The sequence below is a fragment of the Neolamprologus brichardi genome, chromosome 7, assembly GCF_056152115.1.
Source record: "Neolamprologus brichardi isolate AB-2024 chromosome 7, ASM5615211v1, whole genome shotgun sequence".
Lineage (NCBI taxonomy): Eukaryota > Metazoa > Chordata > Actinopteri > Cichliformes > Cichlidae > Neolamprologus > Neolamprologus brichardi.
This window is the reverse complement of record NC_142110.1, coordinates 65,064,922-65,084,137: the sequence shown is the minus strand read 5'-3', so window position 1 is coordinate 65,084,137 and position 19,216 is coordinate 65,064,922. Positions and strand designations below refer to the sequence as shown.

Here is a 19,216-nt window from a genome sequence, read left to right as displayed (position 1 = left end):
TGAAACAAAGACAAACCCCAGTCAGATTTGTGATCTACATAACAAAGCCCACATACAAAAGGTGTGAATGGAAATGCATGACATGTGAGCACACTTTTATATAATAAACCTGCTAGTTTATGATGCTGCAGTTCAGGAGCCCTGCAGCCTGATCAGGTCAAGCGTATGACGTAGTAGAACTAATTTAAAAGAGGCTGAAATGAAAATAAACTTTTCGCCATGCACAGAGATGGACACTGGCAGCTGGGACATTAAAAAGTGGGCCAATAATTCTCTGAATGCCTCAATAAAGGGCAGACCAACGACTCTGTCAGTACACGAGCTGCGAGGAATGGAAATTCCTGCAAAACCACAGAAACTGATCAGTGATGTTACAGCAAAACGTTAGTGTTAATCATTGTTGTGGCTGACTGGATTCGACCTTACCTACACTGTATGTGTCAGAATAATGATCGCTCTATGAACTTTAATCCTTCGGTACATTTTTGTTGTTTGCTCATTTGTTTTTGCAGCGCTTAAAACATTAAAAGAGTTTCGATGAGTGTGACAGTCATAAAATGTTAACATTAAACATTTTTGCCATTTCTATAATCCTCATAAAAATGCATTTTTAAACTTTAGCATTGAAAACACGTTTTACAATGTGGCTGCAGTAAAAATATCACTGTACTTCACTGCATAGTACTCTGCTGTGCTTACAAGTCACAGTTGCCGTCATACACAGTTGATGACACACTGATGTGGGCTCTAAATCAAAAGCAGGTTAATGGCAGAGAGGCTCTAATAGCAGCCTTTGTGTTATGTAAAAGTCCAGAGGTGAGTGTGCGCTGCTCTGCACAGCGATTTATTAGATCATCTACTGCAAAGAGAGACGGTAAATGTGGGAGAGCCAGACATGAAGGAGAGGGCGACATGAAACAAAAGGTCACGGGTTAAAATAAAAGCTATAGTGTCACTCTGCTGAAGGACCATCGTGGTGATGTTGCAACCCATTTACTCCAAATGATATATGTTTATGTTACTGCTGAGTGTTTTTATGCAATTGTCATCCATCACAATGGATATTCTGTTTGCTTTCATTTTCGGTCCAAGCTGTTGTTGAAAGCGTGGACCGTTGGCTGCCTGCAGTGGTGCTTTCACAAGCTTTTGTATGAATCTGAACAGTTTCTCTCCTCCTCATATCTCATGTTTGCAGCGTTTTCAATGCCAGAATCAAAAAACAAACCTCCTGATCTGAGCCAGCCTTGCCCAGTTCATTTGCTATCATGAGAGCTGAAATGTTGCTCAAGAGCAGGTGGCAGCGAGCCCTGATCAAATTACCCTGCTGATTCTAGTGTACCTCACAGTGATGGTATTATATGTCTCCAACTAACCATGTTACAGCAGCACAATCGCACTGAAAAAAGAGACGCAACAACGGGATGAGAAGAGGAGGGAGTGATCTCTCGATAGCTTAAGATAATCATAGATTTCTGAAGGGCAGGATTTGTTTTCAATTTGACAAGACAGAAAGTGGGAAAATTTAACCTTTAACACTCATCACTAATATCTGTGTAACAGGCAGTCAAGGGACAAAGTGCAATACCGGACCAGACGTGCATGTGATCCTTACACAGCATCAGTGGGTGGACGCGAGCTTTAGTGTCACTGTGAATTTTCTGATGTGAAATGGATGGCTTGGAACTGACACAGATGGACCAGAATGCCTCTGTTTTATTTATTCATTAAGTTATTGATAGTGATAGTGATAGTACCTGGCAGTTAGGCTACAAGATCAACTGAGGAATCTTTTTCTTTCTCTCTTTGATCTTTTCTTTTCACCTTTTCTGTGTCTCGAAGCATTGTTGAAAACATTTTTAGGAAAAGAGTAAAACCTGCTATGAAAAACAGTGATGGGACGCTGTTTAAATGAAACTGCATAATCGTGCAGTACCAACGAGACGTCTGACTTCATTCTGGGGTAGGGAAAAATCCAGTGGTCCAAACCACGGTCATCAAAAACTGTCATCAGCCACTAGCGAACGAGGGTGGTCTGGTTCCCACGGTGACCTGATCTGAAGATCATGAAATCAGGCTGAGATTTACATTAAACAACAAGGAAGTCAAAAGCCATGAAAATACTGTGGCAAGTCTGCAAGTTCAGGTTCAATACAGGTCTCAGATCAACCCAATCCCACTGATCTAATATCAGTTTAAGTCTAAAGTCTAAAAGTGCAAAATGTTCTCCAAAATCAAGTCAAACTTTCTGAAATACCCACATTTTATGTCCAAAGCCAGTCTAAGAGGGATCTGACAACCACTTAAATCCATTCTGAAACCACCTCCAAATCCAGCCTAAAAGTGGTGCAAATCAAGTCCGAAACCCGATCAAAACAGTTCAAATCCAGTCTGAAATCAAGTCCCAAACCACATTAACACCCGTTCAAAATCAGCCTGAAAGCATTCTGAAATTTTGCCAATTGATTCTACACTCTGGAAACCACTTAAGTCCATTCTGAAAGCAAAATCCCAAACTGTGCAGATTTAAAAAAAACATCCATCCATCCATCTTCATCCGCTTTATCCGAGGCCGGGTCGCGGGGGCAGCAGCCTAAGCAAAGAGGCCCAGACCTCCCTCTCCCCAGCCACCTCCTCCAGCTTATCCGGGGGAACACCAAGGCGTTCCCAGGCCAGCCGAGAGATATAATCTCTCCAGCGTGTCCTGGGTCTACCCCGGGGCCTCCTCCCGGTGGGACATGCCTGGAACACCTCACCCAGGAGGCGCCCAGGAGGCATCCTTGTCAGATGCCCGAACCACCTCAGCTGGCTCCTTTCAATGTGGAGCAGCAGCGGCTCTACTCTGAGCCCCTCCCGGATGGCCGAACTTCTCACCCTATCTCTAAGGGAGAGGCCAGCCACCTTTCGGAGGAAGCTCATTTCTTAAAAAACAGTGTAAATCACCCCAAACTAGTTTTAAATGATTCTAAATTTGCCAGAAAGACGGTAAAAGTTAGCTTTAAAGTACTGTAAAATCCTTCCCCAAACTACGTCCAAACATAAGTCCAACACCAGTCCCACATTCATAGTATTGCAATATATTCACAGCCTTATTTTGAAAACACTTAACTTCAAGAAGTCAAAGCTTTTCTCACTGTTCTGTACATATATGTGTCACACAAAGGCACACATGTGAAGCCCCTGAGATCAGCTATACTCTGAATTATCGAGGTTATCAGCTGCAGGCTCTCCTCCCACTGATTATAAATAATTTGACGGTTTATCGAGTCCAGAAGAAAAGTCAGGGCGCTCGTGGGAGTTGTTGTTCTGCCCAACTCTTCCCAAAGGCCCGATTTCAGCCTAGATTGCTTCGCTGTTGATGGAAACATGAAGCCGCAGTTCTTAATTGATTGGAAAACAATCATCCAGGGCAAAACGTGTGACTTGGGGATTACTTGCATCTATTATAGCGCCTGATGGGCCATAAAGCATGAGCAAATACACTGACACACCAACCCCCCTGCATTATATAAGAGGCTTCAGCATGTATGTGAGAGTGGAAGCTGTGTCATATCTGCGCTCCCCGTACAGTGACAGGCAGCCACAGTAGTACAGTTACTAAGTGCATGTGACTAGGTCACCATGACAACAGCACTCCCTGGAGCATGCTGCGAGCAGAGCGACGTCACTGGCCTTTGCATGCTCCTGTGTGTCTGCGTTCGTGTTGCGCTCGCTGGATCGAGCGCTGGTCCTGCACAGGCTGCTGTGTGTGAGAACCAGAAGCAGGAAATGAGCGCAGAAGACAAAGATGAGACAAATGAGTGACGGCGAGGAAAATTTAAAGATGCGTAGACGCATGAAGGGTGTAATCGCTCTGATGTGCACTCCAACACTATTTTAGTTTCTGCCAGATGGCTTTATTGCTCCTATCACTATTTCTTCACCACAGTCCCCTGAGCTGTTTGTGTAGTGGATGTGTGTGTGTTGTCCTTGTGTGTCACTCAGAGCTCTGTTCTTTCTCCTAAATATCAAAAGGGCATTTATCACTGATAGGCTCCATTCAGCTGCTGCACCACACCGTGCTGCCCAACAATCACGGGTGGATTAGAAACTAACCGTCTCAAATGAGCACAGACGTGTAAAACAACAGACCTGCACAGCACGCAGACCGATGATGTCTGTTTGTACCTGTGCGTGTCATAAACGGTTTGTTTTTCAGAGGTTTTGCTTCAGATTTTGGTTTGATTTAATATTTTAGGTCATTACAGTGGGTTTGAGGGCAAAACTTTGGACTGTTTTACATCTTTTCGTCACATTTTTTTCTCATTTTATTCGTTTGTTATCATTTGTCTTCTTTCTTTTTGCTGCTCACGTTCCATATTGTTCAGATTGTGTGTTTTACGTCTGTTTTTGATGCTTCATGTGTCAATTTAGGTCACTTTGGGTAAAATATAGGTCATATTGTACCCACTTGTCAATATTTTGTGTCTCCTGTTTGTGTCTTTGCAGTAATCATCGATAGAATAAAAGTTGCACGTAGTTTCTGGGTCTGAAAAGTCTGTTAAACCTAATTAATCCCATTTAATGGCCACCAGGGGCAACAGCTGTGGTTCCAAAACGATTTCCTATAGAGGTTTGAGAAAGTGGCTCTCTGACTTTACATATGTAAACACTTTGCTGCTGAGTTTGTGGTCTCAGTCACTCATTTTGGTTCATAGCAAGTTTCATTTAAATCTTGGTCATACTATGTTTCACAAGGGAGAATTATAGAAGCTACAACCTGGGATCAAAGTCTTTAGTCTAAACAGCGGCCCCATTCATCTATACTGTCCATAAGTGAGTGGCATCTTCTTTTGTGTCAGCCCGGTCTGACACCCTGGATGTCAAATGCTGACAAGGTTCTGTCAAGGTTGGTCATGTCTGCGGCATGCACGGGGAAAAGCGAGGCGCATTTTACTCTCAACTCGTCACTGAGGGTCACCCGGAAATGCAAGCGTCACTTTTTATCATCCAGGGTTAATGTTGTGAAGGCGGGTAATGTGGTTGCTTTGTGGGTCATCTCATTGTTGAAGATTTTCTCTCATCACCTTGTAATATAAAGATAAATGACGAGACTTTTGTAATGAATTGGTGCTACAGTATATAACAGTGGATTGGGAATTGAATCTTGAATAGTTCCTAAATTTCAAAGGATATAATCTCCAAACTAAGGGGGGACTATATTTGGTATTCCAGTCCAAACAGTATTTAAAGAGGCAGAGAGTATTTAAAAGTATAATGGGAGGCAGAGCCTTCAGTTTTCAGGCCCCTCTTCTGTGGAACCAGCTTCCAGTTTGGATTCAGGAGACAGACACTATCTCTACTTTTAAGATTAGGCTTAAAACTTTCCTTTTTGCTAAAGCATATAGTTAGGGCTGGACCAGGTGACCCTGAATCCTCCCTTAGTTATGCTGCAATAGACGTAGGCTGCCGGGGGATTCCCATGATGCATTGAGTTTTTCCTTTCCAGTCACCTTTCTCACTCACTATGTATTAACAGACCTCTCTGCATTGAATCATATCTGTTATTAATCTCTGTCTCTCTTCCACAGCATGTCTTTTATCCTGTCTTCCTTCTCTCACCCCAACCAATCACAGCAGATGGCCCCGCCCCTTCCTGAGCCTGGTTCTGCCGGAGGTTTCTTCCTGTTAAAAGGGAGTTTTTCCTTCCCACTGTCGCCAAAGTGCTTGCTCATAGGGGGTCATATGATTGTTGGGTTTTTCTCTGTATCTATGAAGCGCCTTGAGGCAACTTTTGTTGTGATTTGGCGCTATATAAATAAAATTGAATTGAATTGAATTGAATTGAACACTGCAGAAATGACTACAAATAATTGTTATTGTCACTTTCTTGTGATCATGCAGATTTTTAAGTCATTTAATTGGGGTTTTACACGTTTTCATCTGTTATTTAACTCCTTTACAAATATTTACTTGCTTTATTTATTTATTCTGTATTGGAACTGCTGACTTATTTTGGCGATTTGAATCCCTGTTGCTAATGTTCCTGTTGATTTTCAACATTTATGTCTCTTATGGGTCTTATTTTGGTTGTTTGGTTGCTCATATTTGCTTGAATCCCCGAACCTGTGATTCAGTACTCCAGTTCGTAATCATCCGACACATCGGTATTCACTCAAACAATGCATGCGTTCTGTGCCTCACCGACACGTCACGCGCACATACTGCTGATGAGTTCGAACAATCACGAGTGAACACGACATTATTGACCTTCCATATTGTCCTGCTGGCGCTCGCACACAGTTTTTCTCCTGTTTATCCAGACAGACGATATTGATCGGGGCTGAGGGGGGAATTCTCTGAAATGAAGCTCTCTGAGTGAACTTTAGCAAACTGCAGGTCCCAAGCTGACATATTCATTTATCACTGACATCTTGGCTGTCAATCAGAGCGTCCTAATGAGCTCACAGTACAGCGAGGTGCGCATCCTATTAGGTGATTGTTTGAGCGTGTGATTGGAGAAATTGTTAGCTTGAGCTGTACTCCAAAGCTACATTATTATACATTGTCGCTTTTCCTTCATCATATTGGCTTTGTGAAGCCAGGGAGATGAAAACAACAAAGAAAATATCAAAATTTAGTCCTGATATTGTTCCAAGTATCCCCCACATTGTGTCATAAATGGTATTTTGCCTTATTTTAATGGCACTGATGATTACGTATGTAAATGAGTGAAGGTAATTTTGAAGTGTCATTGTTTTTGTCTCATTAAGGGATAAACTCCCACACTGCTCTCTGATTAAAGCACCACTCAGCGCGTTTGTGTTGAAATTGCACTCTTGCTGCAAGTTTTCATCTCTCTAACGTAAAACAGGGCAATGCCGATGATTCATTAATGGCAGGAGGCGCTAAATAGTTTAAAAGCCACTTAAAGCCACTTAAAAAAATAATCGAGGTCACATAGTTAACCTTTGGCACAGAAATTAATAAAGTCATTTTAAATGGTTATGGTTATGAAAATAACCATAACTGTTGTGTGTTTGCTACGACAGTTCATATTTTCAGCTGGATATTGTGGTCAGGGTCAACATGTACCTTCCCTTTTTTTTTTACAGGCAGATTTTAAAGGTGCATTAAGGCACATTTTTATATTAAAACGCAGGTTAATTTAACACAAAAGACGTCAACAGTAATGATCATCTGTTTGTTAGACTTTTTTAGTGCTTGTTTTGGTTCTCTGACCCACAAATTCAGCTGCCGTCATAACAGCGTATGTGTACCTCATATAAACCCCACAGTGAATGACAGAAAGCAGATCGCTGCCACAGTGACGTGTTTAATAGCGGAGCAACTCCACAGCGCAAAACATTCGATTTTTACAAACAACATCCATCCATTCGCTTCCGCTTCTCCTTTTCAGGGTCGCGGGGGGCGCTGGAGCCTATCCCAGCTGTCATAGGGCGAGAGGCGGGGTACACCCTGGACAGGTCGCCAGTCTGTCGCAGGGACAGACAACCATTCGCGCTCACATTCACACCTAATGGCAATTTGGATTATCCAATTAACCTATCCCCACAAGCTGCATGTCTTTGGACGGTGGGAGGAAGCCGGAGTACCCGGAGGGAACCCACACAAACACGGGGAGAACATGCAAACTCCACACAGAAAGACCGGCCTGATGGTGGAATTGAACTCAGAACCTTCTTGCTGTGCGGCAACAGTGCTAACCACCGTGCCACCGTGCTGCCAGACAAACAAACAACATCATCAAACTAAAATATTTTGGTAACCTATAGCCAAGCGGGGAATTAGCTTTTTAAAGTGCAGCATGTTTATCGCTGTTAAAGTGTCTATTATATATATTTATAATATTATATAATATTATAAATATATATAATATTATATAATATTTATAATATTATTTATAATATTATAAATATATATAATATTATAAATATATATAATATTATATATATTTATAATATTATATAATATTATAAATATATATAATATTATATAATATTTATAATATTATTTATAATATTATAAATATATATAATATTATATAATATTATAAATATATATAATATTATATAATATTTATAATATTATTTATAATATTATAAATATATATAATATTATAAATATATATAATATTATATAATATATATAATATTTATAATATTAATTTAACACAAAAGACGTCAACAGTAATGTTATTTATAATATTATAAATATTATATTTATAATCTAAATGTCTATTATAACGTCTAAAAACAGAAACAACTGTGCAGAAGCTGTTTGTTTGCTGGTCACACGTGGCTGTGGATCAAATTCCTGAGTTTGACTCACACTGCGAACAGAATAAGCACAAAAAATAGCAGCACGAACAAAGTGGTGTTTATTAACATGCAGATTGCTCGACTTGCAACTCCTGCACTCCCTGTCATGTTAGATTTTCCACATCTCCCAGTCTCCATCAGTTTCTAATGCTAGACTTTCGCCTCACTGATTGAAACTGCCAAATACTTAAAGAGAAACAAGAAATCTTCATTTAAACTTTGTCAGTCGCATTTTAGTGAATGCGGGCTGACGCTAATATTCTCCACTTAGTCAAGTCAAATGATCTGTCATCAGCAGCTTGTATCTCTTTCTGCTATCCCTGGTTTGCACCTCACAGACAGCTTCTTACTTGAAGCACCTCTAAAACAAAGCTGAACTGAAGGCTTTATTACTGATCCCTGGTTTATTTCATATTGCTCTGGCCCACAGCACTAAACCATCCGTGCAACGCTGGTCAGTTAAAACGATTCAGCTGCTTGGCCACCTGACCTGTGCAGCCTGTTATGGAGCAAAAAATGATTTTCTAGATTTTATTTAAGTGATAGTTGAGCAGTGTTATTAAACACAAGGGGGGTTGTGTAAATTCAAGGTTTCCTGCGCGAGAGATAAAAATACAGATATAATATTTGTCCTCATTAGTCGACATTGATCCTCTGGTGAAATCTCGGCGGCAGCAGGATTTTAGAAACAAACGGAAGTGCTAATTAGCAGACATCAGCTCCCCTAACAAAGGAATTATCTGCAGTACAAGCTGACTTACTACATGTACAGAATATCTAACTCTGCATATATATACCTTTTTTAAAAAATATTGTGTGCCTGTACCTTAACATGTGTGTGTTTCCAACGTGTGTGTGTGTCTGCTGACGTTGTCGCTGTTCTTTTTCCGTCGTTGTATTTCTGTCTCTTCCTGCAAGGCGACGTATTTGGCTATAAATTATGCACCGCTGAGCTTCCCCTGATAAGGCCAAATGTGCCGGTTTGTGCTCGTTGATCTGTCAGCTCTGACTGAGGTTTGTTTTTCTGGGTGTGGTCGTTGATGCAGCCTTCAAAAGGTAAACTCCCCACAGAAGCTGAGGAAAGTGGAAGCTTTTAAAGGCCGCTTAAATGTCGCTTCAAGTGGCAAAAAAGATGAATACAATGAGCAAAGACTGCAGCAGAGTTAAAGGTTGATGATAGGATGATGTAATTGGGTGGATACTTTAGTTATGGACAAAAACTAATTCTTATGGTGTTCAGTTAAGTCTTTACTTATCAATCTCAAACCCACCTTATGGGAGCTTTTGCCAGACTTCCAGCGCTTTTTCAAGTCATTATATAATTCACTGAATAAAGTTGTGTTGCCGGTTCAAATTTTGGGTGCTCATTAAGTGACGTAGGAAAAAAAATGCAACCAGAGAATTTAAAATTGCATTTACAGGGAATGAAATAAGTATAATATGAAGGGACAGTGTTATAATATGACAGTGTTTGAGGAGAGAGGGTACATGCAGACGTATAGACACATACACTAAGAAGATGTGCCTATAATATATCATTTTCTACTCAGGCAACCATCAAGGTCATTTTGCAGCAGGAAAAGAAAATGTGAAAATTAGAAACAAACAAATGAAAACATGCGGTACAAAAACGTCCTTCTTTGAAATGAACGAGCGTTTTTAGCTGGCATTTGCTAATTTTCTCTTCCTTTTTTTTTAAGATCCCGGTGCTCTGCTGGATCCAGTCGAAAGAGCATTAATCTCCCCACAGGTGATAATTACACTATTTTTTACATAAAATCACATTGTCTTTATCTGTGTGAGGTGTAATTATGATACAAACTTAAAGCCAGAAAATACCTAATCATCATTACACAGCACTATCATCATAATTTACTGATGGAGTTTTTGAATGTTATGATTTCTGTGTTCGTTGTATTGGCACACCAGCATCTCTTCATGTAAACTGCTGTAGACTGTAACTTTCTCTGTGTGATTGTCGTACTTGCACCTCTCGTCCTAGCTGTGCTGCTTGAGTTTTATTATGCAACTGTTAATAATGAATTGTTTGGAGTTGAGTTATGATACTTAAACCTGCTCATATTGACTTGCTTATGCCAGTGAGAGGCTGATGAATCTGAATTTGAACATTAGCAAGTCTAGCAGAAAGTAGTGAGAGGATTTTCTTGCATGAGTGAATTTTGAATTGTCCATGTACTTTTTTTCTTCCTGAAACCTAAAACGAGCAGCCAGAAATAGCACATTTTAATGAGCAGTGGCTGCAAATTGCGGCTTAAATGCCAGGCGGCATGGAGTCAGTGCAATGAGTGAATTTGTCTGGATTAGAGTTTATGTGCAGGGGGTAAGCTCTCTGTTTGCTTCCTTTTTGTTGATTCACTCTCTGCTTGCTCTTCCTTTTGCTTATTCTAAATGCATATCAGAGTTTCATCGATATTTGAGAACAATGAAATAATTACCTTCTGTCGTATATCTTAAAAATACAATAAACAGTGTTGTAATGTGTGCTGTAACACTGCAAGGTTTAAAAAGTTTGGTTGACTAAAATCATACCTCTTCAATGAGTCGATGAGGTCATGGATGGATGGATGGATGGTGGCAGATTGTGGATAATCAGGAGACTCCCCTCACTTCTTGCAATTGCAGGGATTTAGCCTCTTGGCTAAATGGATAGATGGATAAATGGACAGAGACATGGGTGAATGATGAATGGATCAATGGCTAGAGAATGATAAATGTAGGATGGATGGATCAATGGATGACTGATGGATGAATGATGATGGATGGATCAGTAGATGGATGATGATGGATGGATGGATGGATGGATGGATGGATGGATGGATGGGTGGGTGGATTGATGATGATGGGATCAATGGCTAGAGAATGATAAATGAAGGATGGATGGATCAATGGATGGTTGATGGATGGATGATGATGGATGGATCAGTAGATGGATGATGATGGATGGATGGTGATGGATCAATGACGGTGATGGATGGATGGATGGATGATGGATGGATGGATGGATGGATGGATGGATGATGAATGGATCAATGACTAGAGAAAGATAAATGAAGGATGGATGGATCAATGATGATGGATGGATCAGTGGATGGATGATGATGGATGGATGGTGATGGATCAATGATGGTGATGGATGGATGGATGGATGGATCAATGGCTAGAGAATGATAAATGAAGGATGGATGGATCAATGGATGACTGATGGATGAATGATGATGGGTGGATCAGTAGATGGATGATGATGGATGGATGGTGATGGATCAATGATGGTGATGGATGGATGGATGGATGGATGGGTGGATGGATTGATGATGATGGGATCAATGGCTAGAGAATGATAAATGAAGGATGGATGGATCAATGGATGACTGACAGATGAATGATGATGGATGGATGGAGATGGATCAATGAAGGATGGATGGATCAATGGATGACTGACAGATGAATGATGATGGATGGATGGAGATGGATCAATGATGGATGGATGGATCAATGGATGACTGACAGATGAATGATGATGGATGGATGGAGATGGATCAATGATGGATGGATGGATGAAGATGGATACATGATGGATGGATCAATGGATGAATGATGGATGAGTTTAGGTGGCTGTAGCTCAGGTAGAGGAGCTCAGCTGCTGACCAAAGGTTGGTGGTCCAATCCCTGGCTCTCCAGTCTGCATGCCAAATATCCTTGGGCAAGATACTAACCCCCACTTGCTCTCCGATGCATCCATTGGAGTATAAATGTGTATGAATGTTAGTTAGAAAGCACTGCAAAGTATAGACAACAGTGCTTGTGTGTATGGGTGAATGCGGCGTGTTGTATAGAGGGCTTTGAGTACTCCACGAGAGTAGAAAAGCTCTATATAAGAATCATTTCTCATTATAAGAAACATTTACCATTTACCAGTCCATGGATGGTTGGATCAATGGCTAGAAAAATGGATAAATGAAGGATGGGTCAGTGGATGATAGATGGATAAATAATAAATGGGTAGATGGATGGATGATGGATGGATGAAAGGGGTGAGGGTGCTATCTTCTGTCTGCTTTCTTTTTTGAGAAAGTGAACTAAAAATAGATATGGAAATCTAGTATTTGGAGCATAATAAATGGTTTTTATTATGCTTGTTATTTCAAAATATAATCATATAAACTCACTTTAAACCATACTTCACCAGACATACAAGATGCCACAGGGATGTCACCCACTGGCTTTTGAGTGCACAATACAAAAATGCTAAAAATATGCTCTATAGCACTGAAGGTCACGTTATTTATCACATAATTTCATCAAAAACAAAACCAAGGAAGATGGGTCCTGTTCAGTGACTTGGTGAGGCCTAGCAAATAATGGCTAAAGTCGCCTTTCTCAGTACACCTGTCTGCCTCACCGGTGCCATTCAGCCTATGGACAGGTTAGCTTACAGTTTTAAGATGTAATGCTTAGTTCATGGCCGACCAAAGATTTTTTAAAAAGTGCTGCAAAGTTTAATCCCAAAAAGTGCTACCTCTTTTCTCCATATGTCCAGTGAGAATTGAAGTGTGGACTTCCACATGTTAGACTTAAAGACAGTCAGTAAAACACTGCCGTCATATGCCCCTTATGCCCACTGGTTAGTCAGCAGGTCATCTCTTTATATCTTTTCAGGTCAATCATCGCAGCAGGAAGTCAGCAAGTAGTAGCACAGGCAGCTCCTCTGTCATAATACGAATCATTACAGTATACAAAGGTTTCGACCCTACACAAGAAGATTACAAGGATGGAAGAGGTGGTAATTCTGGGAGAGATGTCCTATTCAGAGAATGAGCCTGTCTGACAAAAGAGCTTCATTTGGGGAGAAAACAGTAGACAAACAGCTCCCACAGACATGTTTTGCTGGAAAGTCTTCTATCCTAAATAGATTTTAAAAAGCAGACCCTTGACAAAAAGAAAGATGAATACGTGACAGCCTGTGCTGTCTTTGGACCTGTGGAGGTGTGATTATACAGTCCAAATACAGAATGAAAAGTTTCATTCATTTGGTGAGCTTTGTCAGAATTGCTTTACCTACTTTCTGCTTTAATATGGATTGTGAGTATAATATGCACGCAGCATTTCTCCACGGTTACAGCAAGTTTATAGTTGTCTTGTTGCACAGCAAATGAGACAAGGTTCATTCAAAAGCATGGGTTGTTCCACTGCCCTTCTCTGCTGGGCATATGATGTTACACCAAGGTCAGCACTCTCTTTGTCTTCCTAAACTCGCCTGTTGACATGAATGAATTAATCTAGTCATTACTTATTCATGTCGGTGGGATTGATTCTCTTCCCTCTGTTGCCTATGCTGATATTAAAGTTGGTTAAAAAGCATTTAGGGTTGGAGTTTCTGGTTAAGTCATCTGCGGGCAGGAAGAACGACGTGGTTAATGTCCTTTCCTTTGTGATACCCTTTTTGTAACAATTACTGATTCCACGACGAGCTGTTTCCACAGCCCTTCTCCTATTTAAACATAGACTTTAAATTATTTAAACACTGCGGGCTAAAAAGTGGATTTGTGTGTGCTCGTGCAAAAGAAATCTCTTTGTTTCAGCTTCAGGAGCTTTGTAGTCGTTAATATCATCGTATCTTTCAACTCTTTAGTTTATATAATATTTATGCTCTGAGAAATACTCAAATGCAAGTCACGTTATCTTTTCAGAATCAAACACAACACTTTTAAGTGGACCTGTTACTGCAGCACTGCTGACAATGAAAGTGGGCCAGACCCAGTGTTGGTCAAGTTACTTGATTACTGATTACTTCCCCCAAAAAGTAATCCCGTTACTTTACTGATTACTTATTTTCAAAAGTAATTAATTACTTAGTTACTTTTTAAAAACACAATTTACAACCTGAATAGGTGATAAAGCGATAGATCTTTCAGCTCAATTCTACTTTTTCTGCATAATCATCATACAAAATGTAATCAAATGGAAAAGTCTCTTTTTAAAACTTGTTTTATTAGTTTTAATCTTTTAACTTTATGCATCAAGCAAAAATGTAATTATATGCAACATTCTCTGACTGAAAGAAATTTGTTTAACATTTAAACTTATTTTCTGCACATTCCAGCACATAAAATAAAATAGTTTTTGTGTTTACACTCAGTCTTTCAAATAGATGCAAGTAAAACACAGCAAAAAATAAATAAAATCAAAGACTAGCGGTCCTGTTGCTCTATTTTCACCTGTAAAGCAGGAGTGGGGTAGGCGGAGGTTTACCCTGGTGCAGGTGTGCTGCAGCGGTCAGTGGAAGAATCCGCGAGTTTCTCTGTGAGTTTCCCATTACGTCGTAGCTACTCGGTGCTTGCTCGGAAGTTTAGGGGTTTTTTCGGTGTAAAAAGAAGTTTTCTTCCCACGCACAACGGACACTAATGTTTTTGTCACTTTTTATGGACTCAAACTTAAAGTAAGGTCAGTACTTCCACGCTTTAAACGCTGCACGCTCATACTCTCTCTGCACTCAATATATGATCCATTGTTGATCTGCACACAGCTGTTGTCAGGAACGTCGCACTCGCTTACGTCACTGTCATGAGACATTCTCGCAAAAAAATCATGGTAACGCAGTAACGCAGCGATCCTACGGGAAAGTAACGGTAATCTACCGTTTTTTGCAATAGTAATCCCTTACTTTACTCGTTACTTGAAAAAAGTAATCGGATTACAGTAACGCGTTACTGCCCATCTCTGGCCAGACCTGAGATAAACTTTATTAAACTTGCAGGCGAGTGACTGGAACAGCTACCAGTGAGAATGACAAAGGCCACTGATTGGCTCATGACGTGGTAGTAAATACATAAAGTTTTTTTTCTAGGTTACTGGAATGTCCGTAAGCGACCTGCAGGTAGCTTCAAAGTGACGTCCGGTAAACAAATCACTTCCAGTGTAGATGCAACATAAGTGTAAGCAGGCTACAAAGTCAAGTTTAGCTGCCATCCATGCAAATCAGCTGATTTTAGTGCCAACCCACATCAGCCGATTGCTCCTTCTGCACATCCAACTGACTATCTCGTGCACCCCAGTAGTATGACCACAGTCTGATCAACTGCTTGTCTTCTGAAATAGCTTGAAAAAAATACATCCTATAATGTGTTGTTGTCAGGAGTATGTTGTACTCGCTGTCATACATTATTATTTCTTCTTGTAAGACGAGACAAGCTACAGTAAATAATTTTTGCCTGTAGCTTACAAGCCTCTGTGGGGATGTGCTGTTATTATGCAATTACAGTCATTCTGACATGCATGAGTTTCACTCCCAGTGGAAACTGTGGAAACTGATCCCCTGCTTCTTTTTCCTTCTCTCCCGCCTTTCCTCTATCGATGTGCTTCTTTCTTCAGGTTTGGAGGAAATGCTGATGTTGAGTGGATACCCCCCGCAGAGGTGGTTTGAGTCCTCGCAATCATAGATCCGTCATCAAGGGAATAGCTTTCATCATGACAACTGCCTACCTCGAGACTGCGCTCCTTGACCCCTCCTGTGGAGGGTGTAATTACTGAGGGAGGGGCAGCGAGACTGAGATAAGCTTTCCTGTGAAGATAGAAATCATCCAAACCATGTAGTGTTCCTTTCTCCAAGGAATGGGGGAGGGTCTACATTTGAGTCTGATCTTTTTTCATTTATTTCTGCTTATGTAATTAGTGGAAGAGATTTTGTGATTGATTATAGTGTATGTGGGCGTGGACGTGCAAGGTGAGGAGAAAGTGACAGACAGAAAGAGAGAGAAAGAAGGAAAGAGATGGTCCTCCACATCACCCCGTATTCCAGTGCCTGTCTGCACTTCTTGGATGGCTTGTCGTGGAGCCTGGTGTTTCCCTGCTACTGGTTCCTGGACCGGCTCCTGGCGTCCTGTGTGGCCACCTCGCTGGAGAAGCGACAGCGCTCCCAGGATCCCTGCTCCTTCCTCACGTTATGTGTGCTGATCGCCGCACCCCTTTACCTGCTCCTCCTCCTCGCCTCCTTGCCCTTTGCTCTGCTGGGCTTCATCATCTGGGCTCCCCTGCAGGCAATCCGCCAGCCCTACCTGTACACCTACTGCAGGTTAGTGCCAACCCGGCTATATTATTTATTACTGCTGCTGTTTCTGTGAATTTACAGGGCTCTGAAAAAGTATTTTTACCAAACTTGATTTAAACATTTAAATGTTTCAGATCATTAATCACATCCTAATAGACAAAGTTACCCAAATAAGTACATAGTACAGTTTTTAGATGATTTCATTTATTAAAGGAAAAAAAACGCTATCCAACCTTACCTAGTCCTATGTAAAAAATATAATTGGAATAGTGGTGAAGGAGTGGCCGGCCTAGCAAAACTACTCCATTAATAAATCAAATCATCATTTAAAAAAGGCCTTTTTTATTTACTTCTGTTTTATATTTTATTTGTTTAATCTGAAACATGTAAGTGTGACAAAACTGCAAAAATGCTTTTTCACAGCACTGTACATAATATCTGATTTTGTAAGGATGTAGTGTCTTTTACTTTAGACCATGGCTATTCAACTAAGAAGTTAGTTGGGCCAGATTTTCAAACAGAGGAGTTTATCTGGGCCAGATATTTTTTTGCAGCCAGTAAGCAGCAGATCATGATCAATTTCAAACCCACACAACTGTATTGAAAAACAAGTAATTTTTTTATTCCTTTCCCCCCTGTAAATCTGGTGACCTCTCAAAAATGCACACCGAAAGGTCCATTTATTTAAAAAAAAAAAAAAAAAGGGAAGTATAACTAACTATTTTTTTTGCACATTTGAAATAATAATAATAATAATAATAATAATACTTTTCCTGCCATGAATGGAGCCCCATCTGTCACAGGTTTACAGACAAGCTTCATATCCAGACCATTTTCCTCAAAAAGAGCTGAGATCTTCTCAAACATTATTTCGCCGGCTGTGTGCCCCTCTAACGGTAGTAAGCCGAGCAATTTTCCATCCAAAAAACAGACATATATGCACAACTGTGCATTATCAGTTCTGTCTGTGAACCCATCTCCTGCTATAGACATTAAATCAGTTTTCTTCAGGTCATCTAACAGCATTTCAAACTCGTCTGACGCCAGAACTTCACAGAACTTCAACTCGATGAATATTTGAACTGTCTGACAGGGGTACGTTTTTAATAGCAGATGTCACACTTACTTTAATTTTTTTGTCACTTATTACCGCATCCACCACGGCCAGCATGCAGAATTTCACTGTTTCAGAATCTTCGGCAAGAATCAAACACGAAGGGAAGCTGCTGCAGCTCTCTCTTGGGCTGTACAGGACCCTCACCATGGTAGTACAATTCCAGTTGTAAGATTATTAAACTCGCAATTAAACTGTACTTGCTGTTGTCACATCATACATTACAACGATCGTTTAATATATTTACATTACGGTGCATTGTGGGTTAAATATTGCTAGGCTACTAGGAGTGTTGCATTCACGGTCTACACTACGCTGTAGGAATTTTTAATTTTTTTAAATTAATTAATTAATTTGTTGCGTTTTCTGTGTTTCTGCCAGAACCACGGGCAGGGCCACTTGCAGGTTGCTTCTGGGCCATTTGAATAGGCTTGCTTTAGACCATCTTTAGACAGTATTATGTTGAGTGACCTGACTGTTTTAAGGTAACACAATCTGAATAACCTCTTTTCCTGCTTAAGGTTTCTACAGGTGAGGAGTGCAGACCTACAGCCAACCATGTAGGCATTTCTTTGTCCTTGCAGTGGTTCAGTTTAAAGATGACTGGATGAACGCACTTTATACCGGTTTACACATTTTAGACTGGCTTTCAACTAAACTGTGAATGAAAATGAGGCCCTGGATCAATGTAACGTGAAAAATGGGCCGAGCAGTTGTAGAGTCATGCTTCATTTTTTATCTAAAGAGCCAGTTATTCACAGGGGTTGGATATTTCAAGAAGGAGAAAATGAAGTCATTATCTTGTGTAAATAGTTTGCTCGTGGGTCTGCTTTCCAGCTGCAAGACTCCATCGGCTCTCAGTGGGTGTTTTGTTATCCAAACACCCACCATAGTGGCAACCCGCCATAACCACAAAATGGGAAATACAGTATTTAGCTCTGTTTGCTGTGGGACAGCAGCACAATCTTCCTATAATTAGCAGTTTAGAGATGGCAAATGTAAAATGTGAGTTTCTAGTATTTTAAGTATTGTTTCAACAGTCACCTAGTAACAGTTTATTGTATATTCATGTCTTTAAAAAGGTAAAAAGCACCGAGGGCAGTAGAGTTCAGGGCCAGAAGCATAAAGAGGGGGTAGAGTAGAAATGGTCGAGTGAAAATAGAAAATGTAATACATAGCATGTGTACATCACATAATAATCATTTGAGAGTAAAACAGATAAAAACAAAAAAAACAGACAGTCTGCTATGATGTGTGCATGTCTGTTTTTATTCCTAAACCCTCTATAATTAAAATCACACTATTATTATGAGAAGGGCTAAAAGTTGTAAGGCCTGGTTGCACCTTGCGGGGTACACTGACATAACTGTTTGATCCAGTTTATTTTTCTCCACAGAGTCTCAAGGACAGCCCAGCTGCTTGGTGATAGTACAGAATTCACTGTGTTCTTATCTGAAAGATGGTAAAAAGGAAATTGGATAACACGACATCCTAAGAACTTACTGAATTTACGTATAGCTTTGTTATTCTTGATATGCTGCAAAAACATCTCACATAATGAATGTATTTGTATTTCATGCTACTGACAACTCCTGAAAGATTTCTGCATGAAAACAAGTTTGTCTCAACAGTATTTTCATAACACTCATCAAAGACTAGGCTCAATTCAACATTTCATTGCATCAAAGTATACAGCACCAAGTTTGGATGGCTAGATGT

General features: G+C 40.3%; 1 protein-coding gene across 2 annotated transcripts in view; it reads left to right on the top strand.

Annotated features, from left to right (window-relative positions):
* Nucleotides 1–19,216, top strand: part of smpd3 (sphingomyelin phosphodiesterase 3) — a 108,999-nt gene that overhangs the window by 27,081 nt on the left and 62,702 nt on the right. Inside the window, exons 2-3 of one of the 2 annotated variants that reach the window (XM_087844142.1) lie at nucleotides 10,019–10,068; nucleotides 15,708–16,407. In XM_087844142.1, the coding sequence (XP_087700268.1) occupies nucleotides 16,106–16,407 (302 nt within the window). In that variant the 5' untranslated portion in view covers nucleotides 10,019–10,068; nucleotides 15,708–16,105. The remainder of the gene's footprint in view (nucleotides 1–10,018; nucleotides 10,069–15,707; nucleotides 16,408–19,216) is intronic. The other variant, XM_006805363.2, reaches the window with a different exon arrangement.